This window comes from Musa acuminata, chromosome BXJ1-6 (assembly GCF_036884655.1).
Source record: "Musa acuminata AAA Group cultivar baxijiao chromosome BXJ1-6, Cavendish_Baxijiao_AAA, whole genome shotgun sequence".
NCBI lineage: Eukaryota > Viridiplantae > Streptophyta > Magnoliopsida > Zingiberales > Musaceae > Musa > Musa acuminata.
This window is the reverse complement of record NC_088332.1, coordinates 39,696,158-39,707,829: the sequence shown is the minus strand read 5'-3', so window position 1 is coordinate 39,707,829 and position 11,672 is coordinate 39,696,158. Positions and strand designations below refer to the sequence as shown.

General features: G+C 41.0%; 1 protein-coding gene across 1 annotated transcript; it reads left to right on the top strand.

Annotated features, from left to right (window-relative positions):
• The first annotated feature begins 8,208 nt into the window (after nt 1-8,208).
• LOC135676945 (chloroplast envelope quinone oxidoreductase homolog) lies at nt 8,209-10,936 on the top strand. Its single transcript, XM_065188689.1, has 4 exons — nt 8,209-8,368; nt 8,797-8,938; nt 9,740-9,831; nt 10,042-10,936. The coding sequence occupies exons 1-4, from the start codon at nt 8,303-8,305 to the stop codon at nt 10,732-10,734; spliced, it is 993 nt and encodes a 330-aa protein (XP_065044761.1). The 5' UTR covers nt 8,209-8,302; the 3' UTR covers nt 10,735-10,936.
• Nucleotides 10,937-11,672: the final 736 nt, after the last annotated feature.

The window sequence follows — 11,672 nt, the reverse complement described above, 5'->3', positions numbered from 1 at the left end:
GATTTAGGGTGATAAAGTACATGAATTTGACGTGACATGATGTCATCACCAACATCATGTCACGTCAAATTCATATACGATTGATCCTCGTATAGTAATATAAAAACTTCTGGTCGACATCTGGCCAAGGGAGAGGCAAAAACAGAGAACCAAGTACTAACGTACTCGTTGAGGAGCCAAAGTCGGTAATCACCCTACGAGGGCTTTCCGTGCAGGAGAGCGGCCACCTACTGAGGCATGACCATCCCGATCGAGAGGTGTCTTCCTCTAGGTGGATCCGACATCTCGATCGGTGCTCAGGGCCTTTTGTCCAAGAGAGCAAACACTCCTGAGGCACGATCGTCTCGACCAAGAGACATCAACCAACATCCCGACACCAGCATCCCAACCTATGGTTGATCAACCTCTGCGACCCGTTCGATCAACCATTGACTCTCAACATCGATCCGTGGATCAAGCCATATTGACTCATCAGTCACGGTATATCAGTTCACCAAAATACGTTATGAAATTTGAGATATATTTAATATAATAAAGCGAGATATATAAAGATTTTGAGACCTCTATATTGAGATTGATCATAAAATACACTATTTTCTTTTCTTGAGTAAGTTCTTTTTTATTGTAGTAAAAGAATTCCAATATGAGCTAATGTTACTATGATTCCAATCAAGCATACGTTAAAGAACGGAAAGCAAATTAATGCCAAAACTATTGCGAACCGAAAGAAACCAATTGACGACTTATGACAATTTAAGAGCTAATTTGAATCAAGTATTGAGTCTCCTTAAAAATGTAATATTGAAGGAAAAAAAATATATGGTGGGAATGAAACTAAAAGAACAAACATTACATAGAAAGCAAATTAGATATATGATTATACTCCACTAAAAATAGTGAAAAGTTTTAAGTCAAGCATGTATTTTGCTTTTATATCATAATATATATATATATATATATATATATACACTTATGTATTTTATTAATGTAAAAGTAAAAAAAAATGATAACATATATATATATATATATATATATATATATATATATTGAAAATTAGGCTTCAATCCTTTTCATGTCTTAATTTTTTTTTTAACAAATTCAAATTTATTTTCTGTCTTATTATTGATATAATTTTCTTAATATCTTTTTCGATTATTATAGTTCTATCAATCATATCAACAACATATGATGTATCTATGTATTACGTCATTTCTTACGTACTATTTGATATTTAAAAGAAAATGAATGAAGTCATTTCAACTAACCAAGAAAAGTCACGTCAACCATATAGTTTAATACGTTTGTGGCCTCATCCTCAGTCAACATAGCATCAAAAGCAGATCGATTTCTTTTCTACGACCTTGCCTTCTTGAACCTCTAGGCAATTGCTCTGAGGTAACCTGCAGAGACCTTGACCTCCATGGATTTAGACCATCCTAGCTTAATGTGTGCCATGGAGAAGACAAATCAATGTTTCTGATAGCAAGGTTTGGTTGGTTATGGAACACAGATAGAGAATGAGCTCTACACCGTTCTCTTCTCCTTCGGAGTACCACACCTTTCGTTAACTCCATTGGAGCTTTCAACTACTGTGCCAACAAAGTTGTCATGCTCAATCTATCCTCATGCGTTGAAGCTTTCATGGCCTTGTGGTTGGTATTCAGATCACCTTAGTTTTATATGCCATCACGACCTTTCTCCTACTTCTGGTGTAAGACCTGTGGCGGTGACCTGCTCAAGTCAAGAAGAAGCATATCCTCCTTTGCCTCCTTCCTTCCCAAGTAAAGATAGCCACAGCGAGATCGCCATGGCGCTCGCGCTGCTGCAGTTTGTGTTCTGGGTGATCGCCTCACTGGCGAAGTTGGCAAGCTTCGTCGTCCTCCGAGGAGCAGCCCTCCTCATCGTGGCCCTCGTCCAGCTCTTCAAGATCCCCCGCCAGGCCTCCTACGACGCCGTCGAGTTCACCGGCGGCCTCATCAGGTCGGCGCTGGAACGCGTCACGGAGCTCGCCAGGGACGCGGCCGTGTCGCTCGCCTCCAGCTTGTTCGAGGCTCTCGCGAGCACCGCGGGGGGGTCGCTGCAGCTCACCACGTCCGCCGTCGCCGAGCTGGTGGAGAAGACGAAGGGCAAGCTGGAGGAGATGTCGGAGGTGCTGCCGCAGGTGCTCGAGGGCGCGTCGGAGATGGTGGCGAAGATAGCCGACGGCCTCTGGAACAGTTACAAGGACGCCGTAGCATACATCATGGACAACGTTTAGTTCCCGCTTCGCTTTGTGATGCGTGCACATCACACAACGGCCGAGCCTTATCTTTCTCTCTCCTTTGGCCAACATCTCTCTCTCTCTCTCTCTCTCTCTCTCTCTCACACACACACTCTCACAAAATATGTTCCACGCATATCCATCAATGCCAACACAATAATCATGAACTCAATAGAGATCGAATTGGGTCGAATCGAGTCGGACCTGTTGACTTGACCCAACCTTTCGTGGGTCAGCAGCAATCGAGCCAATGACGCACTGTTGGTGATCTAATATTCTGATAATATCATTTGTTTTCTGAATAGGTGGTTGGCTAAATCTGAATATAAATGTGATTTATCGTCTTGGCGTTAATATTATCGAGGAAATTGTAGATTAAATAAGCCCATGATTTTGACTCCATCTCAAAATAATATACGAGAAAGCGTAGGCGATAACAAATGGTAACGTTGTTCTAATTCATTGAAATTGATCATGTTAAAATTAAATATCGTTGATATCTTTGTTAGCATAACGTGGTTCTAATTTGTATGCACGAAGTTATTCAAAGTAAAAAATATCTTTACTAGATGTGTCACCTACACAGAGATCAAAATCGAAAGAGATTTTTTAAGTCGATCCCCCAATACTCAAGTTAGCTCCGAAGTCAAATTTTGTGAGCTTATGTTCTCGATTTTAGTGTCCTCATTACCTGAAGTTAAAAGGTGTGTTTTTATACTTGACCTTAGAAAGATGACATATTCTAAAGATTTTATAAGGGAGGCGGTTTGTTACCGACCTGAGCTACCTCTTAGACTCTTATAAAATATTCCTAATAATATTTCATAGGGGAGGTAATTTATAATCGATACAGAATATTCCTGTGAATATTTCATAGTGAGGTAGTTGGTAACTGACCCGAGTTACCTCTTGGACTCCACTCCATATAGACAAGCGGGTGGCAAGTCATCTGGGCCTTTTCCTCTATGGTATTTATGTGGGATGTGATGACTAGTTGATTGTATACTTCCTATCATTTGTCTTCCCCTCCTAAAGCATGCTTTGAGGCTCAAGGGGTTTGAAGTATGTCATTTAATTCGTATAGTGTGAGAGCATTCAAGATCTTGTCTAATGGGTTAGGTTTTTTTGATTCAAGCATTTCGGGCATGTGGGGCCTATGTTTCTATTATAGTTGATTTATCTTGGCGTAGGTTAGGTTTTTTTTACTCACACATCTCAGTCGTATTTAGCTTCATGCCTCCATCATGGTGGATCTTCTAGCGCGGATCAAGTTTTCTTGACATGCGTCTTGGGCATATTTGGCCTTGTGCCTACAGATCTTCTAGCGTGGGTTGAGGTTTCCTAACTCATGCATCTTGGGTGCATTTGGCTTTACAACTCTATCATAGCAAATCTTCTAGCGGGTGTCAAGTTTTTTCGACTCATATGTCTCAACCACATTTGGCTTTACATCTCCGCCATGACAGATCCTCTAGTGCAAGTCGAGTTTTCTTAACTCACATATCTCGAGCACATTTGACTTCGTGCTTCCATCATAGCAAATCTTCTAACGAGGGTCGGCTTTTCCTGACTCATGCGTCTCATGTGCATTTGGCCTTACGCCTCAATCATGGCGGATTTATCTTAGTGCGGGTCCAGTTTTAATAACTTATATACCTTTTCGAAGTGGTCCCGAAGAGATGCTTGACCTAATCATAGAGGGTGGCTCTATCGTAAGAGGAGAGAGTTCACTTTCCTTTGTCGACTTCTATGGTGGGAGGAGAGAGATCAATTCTTCATATCTTTCTCAGTTTGTGCCTCAATAGTGGAGGAAAGATACCGTATCTTTTTTATATTTACCTTAATTGGTGCATCAATAGTGGAAGAAAGATATTGTATCTTCTTCATATCTATCTCGATTGATGCCTCGGTACTGAAGGAGAGAGAGAAATTAGCATCTCTTCGACATGATGTCGAAGTGACACTTGTGTCACTCACAAGAGGAGAAAGATCATCCCCCAACTATAAATCTCCCATAGCCCGCAGGGTGAGGTTTATTCCATTGTTTGAGCATCTAATATTTCAAAAGCTTTCTCCTCAGCTCCAGCTCTTAAAGGCGAGTCAATCTTTAGGTTGTCCATTGTCCAACTTTAGCACCTCAAGTCAGGATGTCTCTTCCGTCTCGGACAGGTTTCTCCCGATCTAGTAGTCACTAGTTGGTTGAGATCCAAACTCTATCCTCGAATAGTTCGAGAGTAGAAGAGGACTTAACCTCCTTATTTGGGGAGGTAACTCTTATAATTTTGAGGGTTCTTCAAGATTTAGAATCCATGAAGAGTTCACATGACTATAACTCAGTTGTGAGCGATCCACTCTTGGAGTGTTTATGAGACAAATAATCCATCTAGGTTGAGTTTGAGCTGCAGGCTCCTCGTCCAAGCCAGCATCCATACAACCCGACGCTCGGATCTTTATGTTTATTGTGTACTACTTTTGAGGTGAAACTTTATCTTTTCCTCCACCCAGTGATAGTGTCTTATCTTAAATAGTATAATATATTATTGTTAGTCATAAGTGTCTTGCAAGCCAATCATGTGAGTGATAACACATATGACATAATACGTAGTCTTTTTGCTTATTATTATTATGATATTTTATCACTTTACATTGCTTGTTGCATACATATATTGTGATATTCATAGATCTATGTAATGAGAATCGAATTATGATGAGATCATAATAATGAGACCGATTTGTCTTTAAACACATACCCTAAATAATCCCGATCATTAGTTACTCGAGAGGGACATCGAGATAACTAGATAAATTGGTGTATTATATATCTGTCCATATGATGGATATGGCTGATCTCAAAGTTGCTTATGTGGGGACACAAGGAATACAGTGCAAGTGCTCATTAGATAACAAGTTCACTGATTGATCAATTCCTGACATATCTCTTAGCAACCATACGAACACTTCAATGTTTTCCCTGAGGAATTTGATAAGTTGTACTCATTTCTCATTAGGTAATGTTGCCTCAACCTTAATGACTTGATCAGGATGAGCCTTGTCTATGAGAGTTTCAATCAGTGGCTCTATCGATTCTGAGTGCGAAAGGGATTTGGTAGAATCTCAAGGGTCTGTTGGTGGTACCTTAAGTCAGACTTTCTTGGTAGGGAGATTGTCATGAGGTAGTATCGGTAGGACTCCCTTGAGTTGCTTCTTAGTTCCCCAACGCTAGTGTTGGTCAAGAAGTTCATCAACATGTGATAGGTTGACACCATTACCCTAACCTGTTCAACGTAGGTCAACCCATGATGGCCTTATATGTTGAGGGGATGTCAACCACTATGAACTTGGTCATAACTATTTTGGAGCTTGGCTCATCTTTGAATATGATATATAAACTCATAGTCCCAAAATGGGAGATTGAGTAACTCGTAAATCTTATTAATGATAAGCTATAGGGGTGAGGTTGTTAGTCGGGAATATGAGTTTTTAAAAGGCATCGAAATAAAGAATGTTAACAGAGTTACATATATCGATCACGACCCTTTCTACTTGGGTACTGACCATTCTCATGGAGATCACCAAGGCATCATTATGGTTCGAGTCAAGGCACTCTATCTCTCTCTCTCTAAAAGTTATTTCTTAATCATCCCTAGTCCTAGGGTGCTTCTCAATCATGGCTTGGGCATAAGCTTTGTCACTTGAGGTGTTGTCTCCTTGCGAGACTGGTCCACCAATGTTGATGTTAATTTGTCTTTCAATTGACCTCTGAGGTCAGGGTGATGGCTCTTGATGTCTTCGGATGAACTATCCGAGGTGCCCTCGACATATAAGCTCTTCAGTTTGTTCATTCAAATTGCGATAGTCCTCTATTTCATGGTCGTATCGTGATGGAAATAATAGTATATAGATCTATCTCTTTTCTCCAGTGGAGTCCTCATTGGTCAAGGGTCTTTCAATCGACCCTTTTCTTTTATGTGTAAAAAAACTTTAGTCTTGGTCAGGTTTATGAGGGTCAATTCAAACCTCAAGTGAGGCAAGTCAGGTTGTTCACTTCTCTTCCATTATGATGACCTTGAGGTAGGGTCAGATTATGTTTGCTCTTGCCTTGATCTCTTGTGAGGCTCGTCATGTTTACTCAAGGTTATTACATCGATAATAGTGTATTGATAAGAGACGAGAGGGTTTCAGTCTCATTATAAAAAATTAAACTACGAGTAATAGGTAAGCATTATCTATGCCTTTGATATCATTGGTGAATTAGGTAATAAAATCTGAAAGTTGTTGAATCTCGAATTTTGATGATGAAACCAATTGATAGTGTTTTTGATTTGATTTATGTTTTGAGTGATGCAGGAAGCTTCGATCAGGGAGAGACAATTAAAAATATGAAGAATCATGTTGGGTCAAAGAGAAACATATCAAAAGATTTGGACGTCGAGCCGAAGGATCGGTCAACGCATCAGTAGAAGGCTTTGGGCCATGGGTTCGGGCATCGGGCCAAGAAGAGTGAAAATTGTATCAAGGAAATCGGAGTTGCGAAAATCAACTGACCGATTGGGCAATAGGCTGCAAGATCGGACGATGCACCGAAGAATCAGATGAAGCGTCAATGAACCAAGCTAAATGTCGTTGATGTCCTTATCAGTTCGTGGCCCTGATCCGTATCTGTGGAGTCATCCAAGGTGGAAAGCATCTCCTCCAGAGGTGTCACCTATACAAAGAATAAAGTCAAAAAAAGCTTCTCAAGTCGGTCCCTCCAACACTTAAGTTAATTCTGAGATCAACTTCTGTGAATCTATGGTCTCAATTTTAATGTTGTATTACCTTGAGTTGATGGTGTATTTTTATACTTTACCTTAGAGAGATAGTATATTCCATGAAGATTTCATAGTAAGATCGGTTTGTAATTGATCTGAGTTACCTTTTGAACTCTTTCCTATGAATATTCTATAGGGAAGGTGGTTTGTAACTGACTTGAGCTATCCCTTGGATTTCTATTTATACAAACAACCGAGTGACATTTTCCTCTATGACACTTATGCGACGGGTGATGATCGACCGATTATGTATTCCCTATCAGATCATATAGAATGACTAAGTTATATATATATATATATATATATATATATATATATATATATAATTATTTATAAATTCTTTTTTATCTCTCGTATTAACATTTCTTATACTATTAATATTATTTATCTCATATTTTTCTAACTAAAGTATCAATAGTTTTGTTGACATATATTTATATCATTTTAAATATATTTAATTTATTTAATCCTAATTATTGACGGATGTAAACTTCTTTTCCACTTTTCTATTGATTTATATATTATTATTAAACTATTTAAATTCAAATTCATAAAAATTACCAAATTAGTAAATGTCTTATAAAATTTTTCATTTAATTATGATCATATAAAACTTTTACCGGCAGAGATTATCTTTAAAAATAATATTATTTATTTTTTATGACGATACATTTTTTAAAAGAATAAAAAAATCATATTCAGTATACTTCCTGATATTTCTGGCACGTGTAAGTCACGTGCGTATCCGGATAGCCTCCCATAGCGATGATTGGGAAGGGACATGGAGCCCCTCGCTTGTGGGACCCGGAGTGGGTTGGCTGTCATCACGAGGGTGCGTGACAGCGCAGGTGTTCTTCTTGGAAAACCCGCATCTATAACCTGCCTTATGATTGGTAGAATAAGGGAACAGTGGGACCGAGCATCGAGTCGTCGAAACGGGGTGAACGGAAAATGAGTGGCAAAGTTATCAGCGCATTGGGACTCTCACGATTCGGTATCAAAAGGTGGGGCCCACGCAGCGAAGGTCGGTAACGTCACACGTCACGTCCCACCGAACGGAGACGGGCAGACGTGAGAAAAGGACATCCGCCGAGGGTCAGTAGGTCATTTTATACAATTCCACGGCAACAAATACTCATTCGACCAGACGAACGGCACCATCGAAACGTCGGTCGAGCGATAGAGTTCCGGGATCGCCCCTCCCTTCGCCCTCTATTTTGCTTCCACCGCCATGGCCGGAAGAACCATGCACGCCGTCCAGTACGACGGCTACGGCGGCGGAGCCGCTGGTCTCAAGGTGCTATGACACTCCCCGATATGCCCCGTTGGCTTCTGCTATCTTATTCTTCTTTATTCTGCTGTTAGTAACAAGGTCCTTTAAACAAAATCATTTCATCATGTTCACGACTAAATCGGTTTGTCCTGTTTCAACCATTCAATGAAGATACCTCACTGACACATTTCAAGAGAATGAGGATTTTCCTCGAAACCTTCTACTTTCTTGTTGATTTTACTCTATGTTGTCAAATGGACGTAGTGAAGATGTCGAACCTAACTGTGCTAATTGAACACACACAACAATGTGACTAAAGTTTAGGTCGAGGGGCTTTCACCTCTGAGCAGCTTGGGCAACTTTTGGCCAATAAATATATATGCTTTGGTCAAGCAATTATTTCAGACTTTATGATGATGGTTCTTGATTACAATTCATTCTTGCTTCTTCAGCATGTGGAGATTCAAGTTCCTTCACCAAAAAAGGACGAGGTGTTGTTGAGGGTGGAAGCAGCAAGCATCAATCCAGTTGACTGGAAAATCCAAAAAGGTGTGATCCGACCTCTTCTGCCACCAAAATTTCCATTTGTTCCAGGTAATTTGCTGCTTAAATCAAGGAAATGATTGTCCTCTCCATTATGATTTTCTGCTAATGTGAAATCCTTATGAAAAGAGACTTGTTTGAATTTAATTTAGCTTTCTGTCAGCTGTATTTAGGTTTCTTGTTGATTTATTGCTGAATAGATTGTTAGCCCTATATTCCTTTTTGGATATTCTGATTTTTTTTCTTCTTTTTTTGATGTTGTATGCGAACTACTACTATATGGGAAGGGAGAGAATATATGCTGCTGAACAGATAAAAATAGATAAACTAATTTTGGTAGAAGCTTTAGAACATTGACAGAACTACTTTCTGTAATACCTTGATTTTACACCTAAAAATTGATAGGGGAATGATGCAGTAGAGTCACTTATCTTTGGTTGTAAGTTTGAAATTTCACTTGACAAATTTTTTAAGATATCAGCTAGCTTGGTATAAAGATATTGACTGTAGATAGAAGACTAAATTTGCCCAAAAAAGAGAAAGAAATCCTGATTTTATAAGTCTCGTATCGGTTGTGACTACCCAGTCTCAATGGGCACAATCTGAGAGCTCCTTCCTTACCTGGAAGCTTGGCTCATGTAATTTTTGCATTTGGGCGTCAGCTATACAGTTATCAGAGTAACAACTACTTGTGATGTGTCCATTCATGTTGAATCCTACTGTACATTTAGTTTCTGCTCTGGTAGCCATCGATATGAGACTAATCAGATCCGTAAATCATATCTAGCATTTGGTTCTTGAAACTCTTTAATGGAGGATGGAAACTAAGTTCTGTACTTGGTTGGTCACTAGTGACCGATGTAGCTGGAGAAGTTGTTGAGGTCGGTCCGGGAGTGCATAGCTTCAAGCCAGGTGACAAGGTGGTTTCCATGCTTAGCTTTCGGGTAATTGTTCCAAGTACTCTCTCCATCTTCAACTTGTGAAAGCAAGCTATGTATGTTCATACTATAATCTTAGTGCCCAGTATAATTTGTATGTTGCTCTTGGTATTTGGTACTGCTCGATCAAATGACTGCTCATGATAGGTAAGTTTACAGTGAGTACATGTTGAGTTCCTGAATCTTTCTAACTTGAGATGTGTGTGGTATGATCAGAATGCAGGTGGACTTGCAGAGTATGCTGTTGCATCGGTGAACATGACAGTGGACAGGCCACCTGAAGTTTCAGCAGCTGCGGGTGCCAGCCTACCGATCGCAGCGCTCACTGCTCTCCAAGCACTGAGGTACAGCGGAACCAAGTTGGATGGCACCGGTCAGCCCAGGAATGTCTTGATCACTGCTGCCTCCGGTGGGGTTGGGTCTTTCACGGTCCAGCTCGCGAAGCTGGGCAACCTTCATGTGACCGCCACCTGCGGTGCTCGGAACATCGATCTCGTGAAGAGGTTGGGCGCAGACGAGGTGCTGGACTACAAAACTCCGGAAGGCAAGAGCTTGAGTAGCCCCTCGGGGAGGAAGTACGATGCGGTGATACACTGCACGGTGGGTATCAGCTGGTCCACTTTTGAGCCAAACCTGGCGGTTCACGGGGTGGTGATCGATTTAACTCCTACTCCGTGGACCTGGTTTCGTTCAGCGGTGAAAAGGCTGACCTTTGCGAAGAAGAAGCTGGTGCCGCTGCTCTTCATGCAGGCCAAGGAGGATTTGAGGTTTTTGGTTCAGCTGGTGCGGGATGGGAAGCTTAAGACGGTCCTCGACTCGAGGCACCAACTGACTGAAGCAGTGGCAGCCTGGGCGAAAAGCGTGGAGGGGCATGCCACTGGAAAGATCATCGTGGAGATGGGTGAGTAGGCCATGGCTGCAGTGGTGGCAGCGGAGATACGTGAATGTATAAAAGTAGTGTGTGTAAGGGTTTCAGAGGGTTAAAATGGTGTTGTGTATATATGTTGGTTGAACAGATATAAGCTACCACTTCAGTATGCGCTTCCATAACGTGTGGCGAACTGATCCTTTTATTACTGTTGCAAGCAAATCGAGGCAATATTACTAATTAGTCCTGAACAGCTGATGTTGGAGCCTAGCTGGCCGATGTGCGATGGTGTGGGAAGGTGTCATTATGATGGATCATAGGATCGATGTCGGCATATGAATATGAAGCACTAAAGAGAAATTGAATGACATGGAAGGGATGATTCTGAGTATAGATAATTATTTCTAAGTGACTTCCTTTTAATTCATAAACTGCACTTGCACAATTCAAAAATAAGAACTGAAAAAGAATCTATTCCCCGATGGCTTCCCACTTTTTATTTTTTATTTTCAAGAATCTCCTCTTCGGGGAATGATTTTAAACATATTTCAAAAGCAATGCATGCAAAAGGCAATCAAGAAAACTTGTGCGAGGCTTCGGAAGTTGAATAGCATCGGCGGTCATTCTGCGTCAATAAACACACAAATAGATTGAGGGAAATCCTCTGTTGAGGAAATCTTATAGTTGGGTGTTAGTGAACAAATGTATGAACAAATGTATTGTGGCTGGTGAGTCAGTACAGTTAGGTCCACAAGCCGATGTCGGGAGTTTCTATCGACTGAGCTGGATGCCGAGGTCGATCGGGCCCTCGCGACGGGGTGTTGATCAGCATTCTTTGGTGTGCCGATCCGAGCGCCGTGTATACCGAGCTGCATCTCTCCTTCTCCAGGGTGGTTGGTAGCTCGTCTTTATGAGGTAGCCGCGCCCTAAGGAAGGAGTGCTGGTTGGCGTTGGTCAGGATCCGGACCGATTGGCTACT